Source organism: Lepidochelys olivacea (genome assembly GCF_965140295.1).
Source record: "Lepidochelys olivacea isolate rLepOli2 genome assembly, chromosome: 10".
Classification (NCBI taxonomy): domain Eukaryota; kingdom Metazoa; phylum Chordata; order Testudines; family Cheloniidae; genus Lepidochelys; species Lepidochelys olivacea.
Genome location: NC_140420.1, coordinates 2,217,734 through 2,236,821, shown reverse-complemented (window position 1 = coordinate 2,236,821; position 19,088 = coordinate 2,217,734). Strand labels below are relative to the sequence as shown.

Genomic DNA, 19,088 nt, shown 5'->3' with positions numbered 1-19,088 from the left:
AACTGCATAAAATATCTGCCTTGACCTCAGGAGGGCTCCACTGGCACTCCATCCGAGAACTGACAGATGTGAGATTGTGACCAGAAACAGGTCCTGCGGGAGGACCTGAAGTGCTTTCAAACCTGCCAGGGTCTCCCAGTGGAAGATAAGTTACCTGGCACACCAGTGGTGTGTACACATAGTTTATTGCTTTTAAGATATCGTTCCTCTGAAATGCTTTTGTTCTGAATAAACAGTACTTTGCTTTGTGCATTTTGCTTTGCTAAATGATCTGGAGAAAGGGGTAAACAGTGAGGTGGCAAAAATTGCAGATGATACTAAACAGCTCAAGATAGTTAAGACCAAAACAGACTGTGAAGAACTTCAGAAAGATCTCACAAAACTAAGTGATTGGGCAACAAAATGGCAAATGAAATTTAATGTGGATAAATGTAAAGTAATGCACATTGGAAAAAATAACCCCAGCTATACATACAATATGATGGGGGCTAATTTAGCTACAACTAATCAGGAGAAAGATCTTGGAGTCATCGTGGACAGCTCTCTGAAGACATCCACACAGTGTGCAGCAGCAGTCAAAAAAGCAAACGGGATGTTAAGAATCATTAAAAAAGGGACAGAGAATAAGATGGAGAATATCTTATTGCCCTTATATAAATCCATGGTACGCCCACATCTTGAGCACTGCGTACAGATGTGGTCCCCTCATCTTAAAAAAAGATATACTGGCATTAGAAAAGGTTCAGAGAAGGGCAACTAAAATGATTAGGGGTTTGGAACGGGTCCCATATGAGGAGAGATTAAAGAGGCTAGGACTTTTCAGCTTGGAAAAGAGGAGACTAAGGGGGGGATATGATAGAGGTTTATAAAATCATGAGTGGTGTGGAGAAAGTGAATAAGTAAAAGTTATTCACTTGTTCCCATAATATAAGAACTAGGAGCCACCAAATGCAATTAATGGGCAGCAGGTTTAAAACAAATAAAAGGAAGTTCTTCTTCACTCAGCGAACAGTCAACCTGTGGAACTCCTTGCCTGAGGAGGTTGTGACGGCTAGGACTATAACAGGGTTTAAAAGAGAACTGGATAAATTCATGGAGGTTAAGTCCATTAATGGCTATTAACCAGGATGGGTAAGGAATGGTGTCCCTAGCCTCTGTTTGTCAGAGGGTGGAGATAAATGGCAGGAGAGAGATCACTAGATCATTACCTGTTGGGTTCACTCTCTCTGGGGCACCTGGTATTGGCCGCTGTGGGTAGACAGGATACTGGGCTGGATGAACCTTTGATCTGACCCAGTATGGCCATTCTTATGTTCTTATGAAAGGCTGGCTGGTCACTGAATAAGCTTGTCATTGACTGCAGGAGCTGAGCTGAAGTCAGACCTGCTGAGAGGATCAGTGAATCACAGAAGTTTGCAGTCTAAGATGCTAGGATCTGGAGGGAGTGAATCACAAAATTCCAACCTGAGAATGGTGATAGTTATAGGCCTGAGACCTAAGTGAGGTGCCCACAAGGAGGCTATGAGGGGGTCAGAGCTGCAGTTAATTCAGGAATTGTGACACCTGGGAGGGAAGGGTCTCTGAATTACCACAAGAGGGCTGATTAGTTGTGATATGGACACCTGCCCAAGGGAGACTGCACTTAGGCACCAACCAATGTCCTACAGATACCAAACAGTTGCTAGAGATAGTGAGAAAGCCATCACCAAAATCTGAGCTGCAGCTCAATCCAATGCGTGAGAAGCAAAAGATTACTCCTACACCTGAAGGCAGCAGGATGGAGGTGTTTTTTCACAGTGGCTTGACTGGGCAGGATTGGGTTATGGCTGGATGGCAGAGGTTCTCTACTGCTGTTCTCATCAATGCAGAATGACCTAGCGCTAGCTATGTTTAGATCACTGAATATATCACTGTCCACAATTACGGAAATAAATTTTTTTTACTAATGAAATTAGTGACACAAAAATCACTTCAGCTAGAAGCATGGCAGAGTTTACAAAAATAAAGTTTAATAGCATCTTACATCTACATAATCCACTGAAAATGCTTTTCACAATGAAATGTACAAACCCTGAATGCAAACAGGTAGATCTAACCAATTACTGTTAAACACAGTGCCATTGGCTTCACAGATCTAGTGAACAAGACAAGACACATTCAAAAAGTCAGCCAGCATCATCTCACAGATCTTGTGAGCCTGACAAAGTGAAAAATACGCAATTTACTTATGGGAAAGTGAACAGATGACACTGAGGAATCTTTCTTCAACACAAAATTCTATTCAGCTCAATTTACTTTAGATTATCAGTGCAAACTCTCCTGTTAGCTTTGAGAATCCATCATATTACCCATTTACTTTCCTACTGCCTTGGCTTGTGAATAATGGTACACATACACGCTTCCATCTTTCTGTCCAGCCAGGAGACAGGAATCTGTGACTGACCATCTGACCAAAGACCAATTCCCATCAGCATTTGGTGGAAGCAGAGCAGTACACTGGCCTAAAAATAAGTCCCATACTGCGATTGTTCCAGATGTTAGCACAGCTGCTGCAGAGACACCCTTCACTTCGCCTTCCAGGTACCTAACACCATGCACAGAACCATTAGTACTCTGCAAAGTTTCTTCATATAAAATATCATTACACAATATTTTAAAGGTTTTATTTCAGATTTGCTGAGTGAAAAAGAAATAAAAGTCTTCCACATGGAAAAGCCTCTTAAGGAGAAAGAAACCTATTAGAGCGTAAGCCAATTGTAGGAAACTAAAATATACTGAAGTTTTAAGTTGTCTTCATTGCATTTGACCAAGAGAGGTAGGAGACAATTGTTAAGCATTATCATAGTCTAAAGCCTCAATCTGTGAACACTTACACGTCTGTGTAATTTTTCTTAGGCACATAACTGTTTGGAGGATTGGAGACAACGTCTTACTCTCCAGATTTAAGATCTTGGAAAGAGAGCAGGTCACCTAGCTACAAATGGCAATCTGATACTAAATAAATGTACTTACATCTAGAGATAAGACCCTCAAACAGTTTTAAGCATTTACAGTGTTAAATTGCCTAATTTTCCCCAGAGGTTTTGCCTGTGGATTCAGAAATTACAGCTGCAGTTACAGAATCTCTCCTCCCACAAACATTTTGTGAAAGTAAACAAAGTGTGACGTCTACAAAGGAGCAATTCCCTGGCTTGAACACAGGCTTTCTTATAAAGAGCTCCCTGGTGCGCCAGGACGCAGGGAGCTCAGAGGTTAGCTCCCAGACATGTGCAGGAAGCAGGCAGGAAATGGGCAACACCCTCACTGTGATCTCCTGTATATACAAAGGTTAAAGCGACTTATCAGAACCACACTATCATCAGCTAGAGGACAAACGGCCCCTCACAGTTTACAAGCTTTTTAGCTCCCCCACGGACTCCTTTTATCATTGAACAATTCCAGGTCTCTGCTGAAAAAAATAGTCTAAGAAATAAATGTGGATTATTCCTGAGGTACTTGCCTTCCACTGTGTCCAGGGGGGAGGGAGAAGAACATTACCCCAGTGCTTCTGGCTGTTTTGGGATTGAACACTCTCATCCGGAATGCAGGGTTTCCACAGGACTCATTCTCTTTGGCATGTGGGTGACTTAAAACAACAAACAGGAGGCCCTGATTTACAAAGGAAAAATACGTCACTAGAGTGAATGTTAAGAGAAAAACAACAACAAGCTGTTTTTTCCCCAATCATTGGTCAATTCTCTCCTGTAATCAGAACCCCATGTCAGCTGATGCTGTAAGCAGTAAGAACTTACCACTCCTGGTATTTATCAAATTAAATACAAACAAATGCAGGAGCTGCTGGGAGGCTGGCTGATTAGGATTTATTTGGTGCAGTGGAATGACAATGAATCTACGCACTTCTTTTTCAGATCAGAATAGCTAACCTCAAATCAGGATTAACTCACACCGAAAATGAGTTTGTTGGTCTCAATCTAGTCATTTATTCACATAACAAAACTACTGCGCAATTAGACATGACTGTGAGCTTTTGCTTAAGGCAAGGCCAGGCTGAAAGTCAGGACTGAGTGCACTGGGAGAGAGATCTTGAAGAGTCCCCTTCTTGTCTGGCTAAAGCCAGTGCTACTAATCCACACACTGATGAGAACTAAATTTACACACCCACAGGATTATATGTTCACTGATATAAACGCCTGTCCAGAATCCTAAGAATGCAAGTGGGCAAAGCATTCAGGAATCATGGCAGAGGTGCTAATGAATGGGAAGATCCATCAGAATTAGAACCAAGACTTCATACACAAATTTGTGTGTTTAGATCAAGTTCTGAGTGTTTGGGGTGCATGTAATTATTAAATAATTTTAGAATTACAAGGATGATGCTGTGCCATCACTGTAGCCGGAGCTAGCCATTAGTAAATCGGGAAAGATTAACTGTCCAATCACACCAATCAAAGATAGTTCTGAAACACACACACACAGAATGTTTTGGCAGCTGTTTTTGAATCTACTGTGGCGTTACTCTTCTGCTTACTAATATAGCTGTGAAAAGGGCAAGAAATTGAGAAAAGTGATTCAACTTCTTCCCCACAAACTAACTCCGTTTCCCTTCAATTTTCTTAGTGGACCTGAACACAACAGGTCCTGAAATCCAGGAGCCTCTTTTAGACAAGTTTCAGAGTAACAGCCGTGTTAGTCTGTATTCGCAAAAAGAAAAGGAGTACTTGTGGCACCTTAGAGACTAACCAATTTATTTGAGCATGAGCTTTCGTGAGCTACAGCTCACTTCATCGGATGCATGCCGTGGAAACTGCAGCAGACTTTATTTATACACAGAGAATATGAAAAAATACCTCCTCCCACCCCACTGTCCTGCTGGTAATAGCTTATCTAAAGTGATCATCAGGTGGGCCATTTCCAGCACAAATCCAGGTTTTCTCACCCTCCACCCCCCCCCCACAAATTCACTGTCCTGCTGGTGATAGCCCATCCAAAGTGACAACTCTTTACACAATAAGAAAAGGAGTACTTGTGGCACCTTAGAGACTAACCAATTTATTTGAGCATGAGCTTTCGTGATAATAAAGTTGGGCCATTTCCTGCACAAATCCAGGTTCTCTCACCCCCCTCCCAAAAACCACACACACAAACTCACTATCCTGCTGGTAATAGCTCATCCAAAGTGACCATTCTCCCTACAATGTGCATAATTAAGGTGGGCCATTTTCTTGTGCTGAAAATGGCCCACCTTAATTATGCACATTGTAGGGAGAATGGTCACTTTGGATGAGCTATTACCAGCAGGATAGTGAGTTTGTGTGTGTGGTTTTTGGGAGGGGGGTGAGAGAACCTGGATTTGTGCAGGAAATGGCCCAACTTTATTATCACGAAAGCTCATGCTCAAATAAATTGGTTAGTCTCTAAGGTGCCACAAGTACTCCTTTTCTTATTGTGTAAAGAGTTGTCACTTTGGATGGGCTATCACCAGCAGGAGAGTAAATTTGTGGGGGGGGGGGTGGAGGGTGAGAAAACCTGGATTTGTGCTGGAAATGGCCCACCTGATGATCACTTTAGATAAGCTATTACCAGCAGGACAGTGGGGTGGGAGGAGGTATTTTTTCATATTCTCTGTGTATAAATAAAGTCTGCTGCAGTTTCCACGGCATGCATCCGATGAAGTGAGCTGTAGCTCACGAAAGCTCATGCTCAAATAAATTGGTTAGTCTCTAAGGTGCCACAAGTACTCCTTTTCTTTTAGACAACTACACCTTTGAACCCCAGCCACAGACACACACGGCACAAATAGAACGACACCATTTCACATACATACAGAGTCAGAATAGGCGCGATGGCAGATAGAGGCAGGGTAGGAATAACCAACGTGCATCTTTTTCAGAATCTGGCCAGTTTTCAAGTTCCTGCAGAAAATGGAAACAGATCATTGGACTGTTTTATAATCCTCTTGTTATTTGTATTTATTATTTAGACTGCAGTAGCACCAGTGAGCAAGGCACCGTCCAAACAAATGACCACTCCAAAAAGGTGGTAGACAACGGATGAGGGAAAGGGATGCAACATACACATGCCGTGAGCAGCGCTGGGATGGCAGCACAGCTCGTTAGCTATATGTTCATCTAGATTTATAAGAACATATCAGAAAAAAAGTTCTGTTCCAGGCTCTAGGGCCCCCTGACAATGGATTTAAAAATAATTAACAACTTAAGGACAAACCAGCAGCAAACTCCACCACATAGGATCTGTAACTAGCGGTTACAGCCAAAATCACTATACATCCCCTCCCCTCCCACTGTATCAATCCACAAGCAACAGTCCCTCCCCAAAAGCCCTGGTGACAGAGTGTAATCTCAGAGGAAGCACTGACCAAACAACAAGGCTGTTCACTGCAGTGGTGCCAACCAAGGCATCTCGAATCCCTTCTACCTCAGCAAAAGCCAGAATGGTTTCTTCTGGGGGCATCAAAGTCTGCCTCTCATTGCTTCTAGGGAGCACATGAACATAAACAGCACATGGGAAAAGACTCTCAGCATTCAGTACACAAGAGAATGGTTCACACACAGCAATACTCCAGAAAGGACAGCATACGATCCCCTCGGCTCCACGGATACCACTGCCTGGCCTTTGTGACATCTCCTGAGGGCTCTCCCATCCCTGTACTGAAAACACCACAAATATCAGACTGCTTACCTTCCTGCTTCTGAAATGGAGATTATCTCGATTTGCTGGTCTTGAAGTGTCCCACTACTACTGACCAGCCTCCTGTTTGTCAGACCAAGAACAGCTTTTATGTTCCCAGTTTTCACTAGTGATTGCTTTAAGGAGCCGTCTTCAGAAGAACAAAGCAAGAGCCTAAATCAAATCAGAACAGAAATCTACATCATAATGAAGGCGAAGGAAATGGAACCCAAATCTGGCCTTCTGTAGCACACAGAAATTACTGTGTTTCAAAACGGTCACACCTACACCAATGGGAGGAAATGAAGCGTAAGAGAATCTTTGTAGTTGATTTTTTAGAGTTGATTTTTTGCCTTTACTCAGATATTTTCAAAAATGCTTTAATATGTGCAAGATCATTTAAAACTGACATATCAGCAAGAGACTACTTCAGCCTCTGGGCAAGAGAAGAGGTCAAGTAACACAAAATTATCTGCAGTCAAGCTAGAGAAATCAGGTTGGAAATGTTCAGTATGCAATAAAAACACACAGCCAGAAACACTCACCTTATTTCTCCAATCTCCAGATCTCCCAAGGCAACACATACAAGATTAGAGACATCTGGCAAGGGAACAATTTGTATTACTGGAATCTGTGAAGGCAAAGGACAGGGATTTAGTTAGGGACACCCATAAGGTCCTTCTCAGTTTGACTTTCTCCCCATTATCAAGGAAAGACTGCATTGTTTGCAGGACCATGATTTATTTTCTCAGTCTTCAAAAGAAATAGATGCAGCAAAGAATCAACAATCATCAACTTTGTCCTTAACCTAAACAAAGAGGCAATGACCTTTGGGAAGATAAGAGGAGACGTCAAAAGAAGTTGAGGAGTTTAAGGACATGAAGAGGACACCAAGAAGTCACGCTGCTGTACAATCAACATCCAGTATGCGGAGATCTATACAATTGTAAAGAACTAAAATTTAATGTGAAATTGAATTGTTCAAAATACTGTGCCACATTCTTAGCTGGTGCAAATCCAGTTGCTTAGCTGACCTCAATGACGCTACACCAACATGTGCTAGCTAAGGATCTGGCCCACTACGTGTAAGAAAATGTACATTCCCCCTTGTGAGTCTACAGGTTGTGTGTGTCTTGGGAAGTGGCCCAATACTACCAGAAAACTGCCCCAAAGTGAAGAAGAAACTTCTGTGTACTCTACCTCTGTAAGGTGCCAGGTATACACCTTTCTCCACTGGCTGGAAGCCAGAGGTTTCCACAGGGAAATGAAAGTCTCACAAGCAGTTACGATACACAGCTCTGTGCAGCCAGCTGATTCCCACCAGACGGTGCTCACGTCCACAGCACAAGAACTTGAGAGGTTCTGCTCAAAACAAAACACTGTTGAAGTTATTCCAGCAACTACGGATATTCAGCCTGAAGATTCAGGTTGACTCTTGCATGAAATCACTTCCAGAGAGCTAGTGTGATGGAGGTTTGGAGTTGGGGGTTAGTGCCTTAAATTTTGACTTTGGAGTCCTGACTCCCAATGCCAGTTAGGCCATAAGGAAAACGAGTTTAGTGGTTTTGTCGTAGAAGTAATGGATATCTACCCATCCACCCATGGCACAAAACCACCTGCCATTTGTACACAGCAGAGAGTCTGCAAAGGTGGATCTAAGACCTGAAACACAAGGGACATCAGGACTGAGATACAGTAGACAAGCTGTGTGATGAAGCTTGCACAGCACCTCCTTGTTCTTAGTGCTGCTATTTGCCTCCTTTTCACAGGCGGGAGGGGAGAGGCTACAGGTAACACAGATCACTTAGGACCACTGTAGCCAAGGTTTAATTTTAAACAGATGGCAGCATTTTTCTTCATCCTTGTAAAGAAACATTTGGACCCAACTTTATTATTTTTGGTTGGCTGTGCAGGGTTTGGTTCCCAGGCCTAGAGATGACCCAACTTCTGCAAGTTCCATTGGAGCTTTAGAGTTCAGTGGACTTCACCACAGCTGTCACTGCCCTGCCCACCAACTGTTCTCTACCCCCGACAAGGCATAAAAGGTAAGGTGGACAGTGAGGAGAGACCATGTGGGAGGGAGATCTGATGGCTCAGCTGGGCAAACAACCCCAAGCCATGTTTGCCTCAGTTGTGGCACACAGATGCATCGAACGCCAAGTTCAGCTCCAAGCAGGCGAGAATGTCAGCGTGCTCTAGACCTAACAGTATTGACCCAGTAAGGACCAACTCTAAATAACTTTCAGAGATGGAGGGGGAAGGACAGAACAATGAAGCACTGCTGCCAGCCACAGTCTGCAACGCTTGGGGAAGCAGTAGAGAAGCAAGAATCAGGCAACCATTTTCCCTGAGGCTGAACAGCAGTGTCTGCGTTCTGTCAGTTGATACATTTGCAGTTGTTGAGACACTTCACTGTTTGGGATTTTTGTGTGTGTTTGCTCTTCAGTTATACACAGATGCACTTAGGGTGACTAGATGTCCCGATTTTATAGGGACAGTCCCAACTTGGGGGGCTTTTTCTTATATCGGCACCTATTACCCTCCACCCTGTGTCCCGATTTTTTACACTTGCTATCTGGTCACCCTAGATGCACTGGAATTTGACTCAAGATCTCTAGTTGCTTTTTGTGAAAGACGAAGAGGGGACTGACTGATTATGGGCAGAGTCTATTTTGTTTTTTTACTCATCTATTTTGTTTTGCGTTGCATTGTTTATATTCATTTTATTGTGCTTTTATTTAGACTTCATATAAACATATTTTAAAAGTCTCTGTAAATAAATACAAAAAGAAAAGGAGTACTTGTGGCACCTTAGAGACTAACCAATTTATTTGAGCATGAGCTTTCGTGAGCTACAGCTCACTTCATCAGACGCTCAAATAAATTGGTTAGTCTCTAAGGTGCCACAAGTACTCCTTTTCTTTTTGCGAATACAGACTAACACGGCTGTTACTCTGAAACCTGTAAATAAATAAATACTTTTTATTTAAAAACTCCATTTGTGGATGTAACTCAAAATATTATTCCCCAACCTTTAGCTTTGAGGCCAGTTGCAAGCTCCTGGCTCTCAGGCTGTCACTCAGCACCACGGCCAACTCTTCTGCTGTCAGTTTGTTCTGTATAAACAAAAAACATGGACTGATTAAATATAAATTCAAAAAATAATGCTCCGCATGTACAAGTGCATGTGCAAAAGAGCGCACTCACTCGACGGCAGATTGCTGGACAGCAGCTTTAAGAACATCACTTTTGTACTAGCACATTTTGGAAAACAAGAGATTATCTCCCTCTCTGAATTTTCTTTATACCCACCTCCAAACCTCCCACAACCAACCCCAGCCTTTCACAAACAGCACCCATGCAAAGCGTAACCGTGTTTTGTCGATCACCACTCTGGGTGTAGTTACTCCTTCCTTTCTCCAATCCCATCTATTACATTGACTATTTTGTTCTCTATTGCTGTCCTTACAGAGTTCCAGCCAAGAGCCTTTCCTAAGGCAGATCGGCGTTGACCAGGTGCCCAAGAAACATTCTGCTCACTGGCATGGTTAGAATTTACCTCCCATAACGAGCAGCAAAGCCCACTGTTCAAGTTTAAGCAAGGGGGATTTTGAAGGATTTGCTCTGCTACAAGGCTGGGACGGCCTGGACAAACTCAAACATTTACAAACAGGCAGCTAAGGGAAACCACTGCCTCTGGCTGCACACAGAGCTAGCACGCAGGAAGGCCTTGTCCCTGAACCTGAACAGATTTTGGGAAAGATGGCTCGTAGATAGAACCACTGCCCTGGTGTTCCCTGCCAGGGAGTCTCTGCTTTTACCTCTGCACCGCAGCACTCCTTGGAACCGCTCCCTGGTTGCTGATACTCTTTGAGGGAGACAGCTTCATCAGACCTACAGTCAGATCCTGTTCTGCAGCTATCTGAGTGCAATGTACCTGTGGAGTTATTACACTCTCTCCCATCCACAACATGACTGGCTGGTTCTTTGAAGAGATTTGTTTTCACTTGCAAAGGAAGTACAGAAAGTGTGTCAGGTAAGGCCTCATTGTGTACCAGTGACAGGATAGCTGGGGTTGCACCCAGGACAGGGAAAGCAGGTGTAGGAATCTGTGATTCCAGCTGGTTGATTGCACCAGCTGAGACAGAACTTGCCGGAGTTAGCAGCAATTCGCTTGGAGAAAGCCCCTTCTTGTGCAACTGCCTTTCTAAGTGAGGCAGTTTAGGTGACATAGTCTTTGAAGGAGAAATAAAGCTATTTTCTAGACTCTTCCCTTCTGTATTCACTTGTTTAAGTCTCATGTCCCCTAAAGCCACAGTGTCTCCAGCACTCTGGAGCCAGTGTTCAGACCCTGAAGGAACAAAGGGCTCCAGCTGTTTCACTGTGCAGGATTGTAGTTTCTCAAATTTAAGGAGACCAAACTCCTCATCGGGTAAATGAAAGTCTCTGATGTCCAGCTTAGAGGGCAGCCACTTGACACTGAGCATCTCATTCTGGAAGTGAAAGGGAGGATCGAAGGCCATAGGATCCAGACCAAGATGGCTTAGAGGACTTGGACCTTCCAAGTCCATCTGTTGACTGCGCCCTCTTTTACCTAGAAATAGGAAAGCATGATAGTACAGAATTGAGAACTTAGAAGAGAGACCATCACTTTGTTGCACACATACCCAGCAAACATGCAATTCTCTTCTCTCATTTAACGTATTAAAACAAAGCCTCTGTCTATTTCACAACAGAAGTTAAAATTTTCTCAGAAACACATTTTGGGGCAATTACTGTACTACTTGGGTAAAGTCACTCTGCTTTCACATTCTAGCTAAACTTCACCTGCAGACGCTGCTAGAATTGACTGCACTGCTAGCTATTTGGTGAAAAATGCTCCCTCCCCCCAATGATTTTTGTTTCCAGACTTTTGATTGTAATCTCCTAGGGGCAAGGGCTATCTTTATCTGTGCCTTGGACAGTGCCAAGTGCTTTGTAAAGCACTTAAGCACTGTTGATGCTTGAATACTATGGTGACTGGTGTTCTAAAAGACTAAGAGAAGGGCACGTCTGTGCAAATCCCATCCTTGCACGCATGCCCTGAGTATTGTAAGCATGCGACTCATGCACACCTTGCTCCTGGCCCAAGTATTTTCCACATAGTTCCCCAGCCATTGATTCTTATCTGTTTCACAACAGTGAGGAACAAAGGCCAAGCATGGGAGGAGAAGTTTAAGGATCATAGAAGGCCCAGAAATTGAGCTTTTGAGGTGTTTATTTGCTGGAAACTCTCCCCTCAATTTTTCTGACTCTAAAATATGGAAAACAAGAGAGGTCATATCTGCAGGAGGATCAACCACAAAAAGGTACTTTAGAAAAAGGTACCTCAGCCAGCAAGAAGACGGGACATCTAGGTAGCAAAAAGGCAGGAAGGTGAGTTCAAGAAAAAAAGAACCCATGCTGGGCTAAGGACATACAGGAGCAAGGGTACTAGCCCTGTATGGTCTTTCCCTCTCCGCAATACTTAAGTCCTAGCTTTAGGGAACTCTCTGATTTTTCTGCACAACAATTCAGTCAGGTACCTTTAGATCCTTGCCTCACTTTACGTTTCACGGAGGAACTTGGGAGATCATGCTGAAGTAGAGATTCTTTAACTGTTGGCAGCTGCTCAGCCCGGCAGGCTTTCTGAACACACTGATTCCTAATGTGCCCCACTGGCTGTTTATCAGCCTGACTCACATTTACATTGGCTTCCAGATCTTGCGTGGGGCTGGAGAAAGCTTCATCCCATGGATTTAAGAAATTATTTCCTTGGAGTGGATTTTGAATATGTTCTAATGGAGGCTGATGGCATTTGCTGAATGTTTGGCTTACATCAGGAAGATCAGCCTCAGCTGGCCATGTAATGTCTGTCATTTCTGCTTCTGTAGCCTCACCAGCTGCAGGGACGAGCACCCTTGTTTTGCCTATAGGTGACCTCTCATGGTCACCCTCACAGTTTTCCTTTCCAGGTTGAGAATCATTTGACAAGAGATGACTGTTTTGCTTTAGCACTGTAAGATCTAAAGTCTCAGGATGTGCTTGTGACCCATTCAGTGCAGGTCTGCAGGTAGAACCCCATCTGCCCCTTCCTCTCCTCCAGGATTTTCCCTTAGCTTGTTTCATACTAATAACAGTCTTCTGAGAAAGAGAGCCACTGGAAGTGCAGCTCTCATCTGATGGAGGGAGAGATTTCTCAGAACTATTTGAACTCACTGGGTCACTCTCTGCACCTAGAAAAGGGAACGGAGTGCCCCCTGCCTGCAAATCACTTCTGGCGGTTTCTTGGTAGAGCTGATCTGAATTTGAATTTATCTGCTTATGTTTACTTCGCAGCCCTTTCCTGCTCCTGCCCAACTGGCTGAGAATGACAGCCTCCAGGTCTACTTTCCTCTGGCAATTAGACATACGCCGAGTTGTCCTAACATAATATTCTACAGGAAAGAGGAGTCCTTCAATCATTGTGCAAGAGCTCAGTGCGCTTTCTGCTGCAGGAGGAGTCTTCTCTAGGACAGGAGACCCTGCTTCAGTCTGAGCCTCTTGATTCCTCAAAGGTTCTTCAACATTATCCAGAAGAGAGTCAGTGTTCAGAGGACTTGAGCTCTTGGTCTCACTGTGGTTTCTTTCTTTATGGGGTCTGCTTTCACTAGTGCTAGGGTTGCTTCTGCCTGCCAGGGATGGTTGATTATCTGCAGTTAAATCGAAGGCCCTACTCAACTCTTCCCGATCCATTTGGTTTTCTATACAGGCAAGTTCTTTTCCTGTATTCTCGATGTTTTGAAGTGAAACAGGCATATCACCCACTAAACACTGGGGCAATGGCTCATAGCTATCACAGATGTCCTCAGCACATGGAGACACAGGCTGCTGAATGTTATTGCCACCCATCAACATGCATGAAAGTGGTTTCGGGACACTCAGAAATACATTTTCTTCAGGCATTTCCTGAAAATCTCCTACCTGTGGATCTTGAGGAGTTAAACCTTTTTCTTCCCTCACAATGACCAGCCTGGGGGCCTTTTGGATTTTATTCTTGGTGTTTGAGATGGTGTTCCTTCCCTTGAATACTGGTGACCCAGGCTCCTCTGTACTTCCCATTTGATTTTCCAACGTTTCACCAGCACTGATTGGTGGCACTTCACAAGCTGATTCTCTCCCCTCTGAGACCAAAGTCATTCTACTCCTTGACAGTTGGCTTTGGTTCTCCTCAGTAACAGATCTCATGAGGCCAGAGAGGATATTTTCTTGGTCACTATTTGTGCTTTCTGCCAATGAACTTTCCTGCAAGTTAACTTCATTGTTGAAGAATTCAGGCTCAAGTTTAAATGTGACAGACATTTTTTTCTCAGTGCCTGAGTCAGAACAGGTATTGGTCTGTAACATACATATTCCAGATTTATCGTCATCATTGGGAGACTGTTTATCCATCAGTTCTGTGGAGACAAATGCAATTTGTGAAGAGCATTCCCGCAGAAGAGTCCCACTAAGACAGGAGGCAACAAAGCAGAACCAGAGACAATTTTAACAAAAATGGCAAACTAAGGGTTCTGCAAAAATTATTCCACTGTTTTATTTCCTTGGCTGAAGTATAACATGACACACCATATGATGCTCAGTTTACTAAGCATACACCAAATGGATACATGCTTAATAAGAAATCATGCTTCCAGAAACTAGGTGGTACACTGTGTTAACCTACTGGTCTTTCATCTCTGAAGACCTTTCTTGTGCTTGAAAAGGAACTGAGATGAATAGTTTCATCCTTATCACTATCAGGCAAGCACAAACTTACCAGCACAAATGGAAGACTCTGGCCAACACTAGAACTGAGGTGGTAACACCAGGCTCAAGAAGCACTGGCAAATGGGGGTAGGACTGTAACAAGGGATGATAGTGTGGGTCATGATTTAGGAGTATTGTCATGGCGACATATACATATGCCCAGGGGTAAGGCAACAATTGAATAAAAGGGACAATTCAAGTCAGAATTTTCACGAGTATTAGCAGAGCTCGGAAGCACCCTAGGACTGTAATATCAGCTTGTGCCATAGGTCAGGACTGTGGTGCATAGGCAGAAGTAGGTGGTAAATCAGAGTTGGCACCTCAGTCTTGACATGTAGCACATACGATACTATATTATACTACTTCTATACTATACTGAACTGTAGTGTGGGATCACACAGCTCTATTCATAAGGCCTAGAGGTTAAAGAAAGAAATAATGTCTCAAGAAGTTATATTTTGAACTGTTACCTGTGGTATTATTCTCAGTTTCCTCTTGCCTAAGCAATTGATTTTGTTCTGCAACCGTTTTCTTAACATAATTTTTAACCCTCTCAGCTCTTTGTGCACGCTGTTAAAACAACAACAAATCAATGACTCAGCATTTCATTGTCTGCATGTTTTTTTGTTTTTTTAAAGAATAAACTTCATCTCCCAAAGTCTCAGCACCTTTCACCAAATTTATCATTCAGAAACACAAGAGCCAAGCAAACCTAATAATTCAGGGTTAAAACAATGGTGCTCACCTACCTGTAACCTGTTGAATGTTTTGCTGTATTCTCTTTTCAGGAAGGCTAACTTTTCTTTCAGCTAGAAAACAAAGATGACACATCACAGACATTACACGATGCCAACAGTGAGTAAAAACCAAACCAAGGCCTAGAATTGTGTAGTGACATTTTAAACCTAGAATATTGATACGCATACACTCAAGCTTCCTGAGAAATATTAAGGCTTCATTGCTCAAGACCAGTGCTTAGTTCTCAGGCCTCTGTCCCAATCTTCTTATTCACTACTCTGACCATGTCAGACCATCTTCAAATCCCTCTACTAGCCTCCTCTTGACTCCCCTACCAAGCCCTATCTTTTTATCCTCAACTACAAGGCCCTGTAGAATGCCATTTCTGCCTGTACACCTTCTTCCTCAACACCCCATCCCATCTGAAACCTTTGCCTCTTCTTGCCTTCAGGTCTTTCTCCATCCACACCTTCGACTTGGAACTCTCTCCCACTCTGAGTGCCAAAGGGCATCCTTCTCTATTAAAATACCCCTTTACAAGCGACAGCTTCTGTGAGGTATTTCAGCAATAAGCTATTGTGTACTGTAGAGAAACCGTAGTAACTCACAAAGGAGATCTGAACTGTTCCATTATAAGGCTTTTTCTTACATGTCCAGTTGTTCAACTTTACCAGAATTAACAAATCCATCTGAAAACTGCCCTGCAAGATCCAATGGAAAGGTAGAAGTTTCCTGGGAAGCTTCAGGAGGGCTGACTGAGGTTTTCACAAGATAAAGGAGATCCAATAATGAGGTGGGTCAACTTTCTGAAATATTTCCTAACACTGTTTTGCCCCTTCACAGCTCAAAACCAGCGTGAGCTAGAAGTGCCACGTTTGATTTGTTGAGCTGGCCTCTTTGAGGACGGAAGGTTTCTTCATTATTAAAGGGGGGGACCTGCTTAGTCCCAATGCCAACACAGTACAAAAGCTTGGGCTCCAGAGTTTTCAAACTCTGAACCAGCCAGAATGGCAGCCTCTGAAACTGTCACTTGTACTTGCAAGCATCCTAAGGCTCATATTAGAACTGCCACATCATGTGCACCTTAGGATGTCCTTAACCCAGGCTGCAAGCAAATTGCACATAAATATTTTCCCATGTTAAGCCATAATGGGCTTAAATTGCAGCAAAGGCGGTTTAGTTTGGACATTAGGAAAAACTTCCTGTCAGGGTGGTTAAGCACTGGAATAAACTGCCCAGGGAGGTTATGGAATCTCCATCACTGGAGATTTTTAAGAACAGGTTAGACAAACACCTGCCAGGAATGGTCTAGATAATATTTAGTCCTGCCATGAGTGCCCGGAGCTGGACTAGAAGACCTTTCAAGGTCCCTTCCAGTCCTACAATTCTATGATAATTCTGTTGTGCTTTGCTCCATTCAATGAAAACTACCACATTAGTAGTTCACAGATGTCCAGAATAATCCACATACCCTTTAGAAACCTGTAATGGATATCAAAGCATCTCATGGTTACATGCAGTGTTGTAGCCTTGTCGGTCCCAGCATACGAGACACAAGGAGGGTGAGCTCTGTGTAAGCTTCTCTCTTTCACCAACAGAAGTTGGTCCAATAAAAGATATTACCTTCCTCACCTTGTCTCTCTATGAAAGCATCTCTGGCATTTTTACAGAATCAATTTAATATTAAGGAAAGACATACAGAAAAAAATTGTAACCAGGAGTTAAAGTAGGAAATAGTGATTATGAATCACTTGTGAGGGGAAAAAACCCTTAATAGTGTAGTTTTCTCACACCACCACAAGTGGGAGAAAGTCTGGGGAATCAGAAAAAAGAAAAGGGGTACTTGTGGCACCTTAGAGACTAACCAATTTATTTGAGCATGAGCTTTCGTGAGCTACAGCTCACTTCATCGGATGCATACCGTGGAAACTGCAGCAGACCAGAGTTACACTTGACCAATCATTAGAATATACAAAAATGCACAAATTAGGTCAAATAAATAACCTTAATGCAGCCCACAGTAAAACCAAAAGGCAATCCTCTTCTCCAATAACACACATCTACATTGACTCTAAAAACTGAGAAGTGATCTGACTAAATTAGCCTATTTGTGTTGATGGGCTAATTGGACTCCAACAATATAGTGGGAGCCAAACATAAGTGTTGTCATATTATGAGACTTATCACAGACACCAACCTAACATATCTGGGGCTATGGACCTCAAAGTCTGGAACCAAAGTTAGGTAGCTTACAGGGAAGTAAGATGGCATGGAATCATATATATCTATCTGCCATATATGTACAAATCTGAAGCCACGCACTCTAGTTCCTTGACTCCACAGGAAAATATACATAGAGCATGCTTAAGATTTACTAAAGAGCTCATCAAAATGTCTCTCTTACAAGTAACATGTATAGTTAGTACTAGGGACACAGGAAATGTTTTTTAAAGTGTATTAGTTTTATTTATATGTTTCTCTAAAGCTGAATGATCCTTTACCTCATTACCCTCATCCGTTAACTGCGCACTTAAGCAGTAAACATCTGTAAATATGGTACAGTAGTCAGTATTCTTAGAGTTATAGGCTTGTGTACCTTTGAGGAACAGTGTGGGACAATTGCCCCCAGTTTCAACCATGTCAAATAGTTTTAGAATGATATAGTGTTTCCTGGATAATTGTCTGTGCACTTTTTGGAGCACCAAATGGTCTCTTTTCAGATGTTCTTCGGGCAGAACCACAGAGATTTCTGTAGGCCCTTAAATGCAGTTTCATGCTTTCTAATAATTGGATATTTTATTCCTCTTTAAATGTAAATATCCTGAAATCATCAGTCTCCCTTGTATATGTGTTTTCTGAAAAATTAGCAAGACTCTCTTACATAATTACTGATCGTTAACAACAACTTCAGCTTAAAGAAATTTTTATATTTGCCTGAGAATCTAATATCGATTTACAGGAATTACAGGTTTAACAGTCTGGGCACCATCCATATTTGTACCATGCTGTCTGTGACTTTGGGCCAAACGATGCTCCCCTTTAAGTCAATGGGTCTGCCCAGGTGAGTGAGGCAAGTGGGATTGGTCCATACACCATAAGGTCATAAGAACGGCCAGACTGGGTCAGACCAAAGGTCCATCCAGACCAGTATCCTGTCTGCCGACAGTGGCCAGGACCAGGTGCCCCAGAGGGAATGAACAGAACAGGGAGTCATCCAGTGACCCCTCCCGTCGCCCATTCCCAGCCTCTGGCAAACAGAGGCTAGGGACACCTTCCCGGCCGATAGCCATCGATGGACCAAGCCTCCATGAACTTAGCTAGCGCTTTTTTATCTAGTTCTCCCGGGGGTGGGGGACAGCGTCCTCCCGTCCGTCTGCACGGCCCCTCGGGGTGCCCACAACCTAATCACACAGCCTGGGCGGCGCGCTCCTGCTCACAGGCCCCGCCACAGAAACCGCAGCAGCCAGAGCAGCGCCCGCACCTTCTCCTTCTCCTGCCAGCCCAGCGCCTTTCCCACGGCGGGGCCCTCCATGGCGCGCACCGCCGGCCCCGAGCGCCCCAGGCCGGGCGCGCCGTTCTGGGTGGGAGCCGGGGCTGCCCAGGGACGTGCCGAGGCCGGTCCTCGCGACGCGGGCGGGAGCGAAGGGCTCCTAGGAACGAGCGCGGCCAGCGGGGCCCCCTCAGCCCGGGCCGGGCCCCCTCAGCCCGGGCCGGGCCGGGCCCCCTCAGCCCGGGCCGGGCCCCCCGCAGAGCCCAGGCGCGTCCCGCCAGGCCCCGACTGCGGGGAACAAACGGGCCTCGGAGCACGGACCCCCCCCCCTCCCCGGGCCCCCGAGGCCGCCCCTCCCCCGGCCGGGCCG

The 19,088-nt window shown here is 44.0% G+C and overlaps 1 protein-coding gene across 3 annotated transcripts; it reads right to left on the bottom strand.

Moving 5' to 3' along the window:
* Positions 1-1,989: 1,989 nt before the first annotated feature.
* PALB2 (partner and localizer of BRCA2) lies at positions 1,990-18,943 on the bottom strand. Of its 3 annotated transcripts, none has more exons than XM_084641390.1 (13): positions 18,710-18,943; positions 15,240-15,299; positions 14,961-15,060; positions 12,252-14,141; positions 10,509-11,281; positions 9,720-9,803; positions 7,888-8,049; positions 7,233-7,318; positions 6,700-6,861; positions 6,377-6,490; positions 5,825-5,912; positions 3,500-3,648; positions 1,990-2,584 (listed from the first exon to the last, which is right to left on the bottom strand). In XM_084641390.1, exons 1-13 carry the CDS (start codon positions 18,758-18,760, stop codon positions 2,353-2,355), a joined length of 3,951 nt encoding a protein of 1,316 aa, XP_084497516.1. In that variant the 5' UTR covers positions 18,761-18,943; the 3' UTR covers positions 1,990-2,352. The 3 variants fall into 3 exon arrangements, with proteins under 3 accessions (XP_084497516.1, XP_084497515.1, XP_084497517.1); XM_084641389.1 differs by having other exon boundaries at positions 6,377-6,493; positions 18,710-18,942; XM_084641391.1 differs by lacking the exon at positions 14,961-15,060 and having other exon boundaries at positions 6,377-6,493; positions 18,710-18,718.
* Positions 18,944-19,088: the final 145 nt, after the last annotated feature.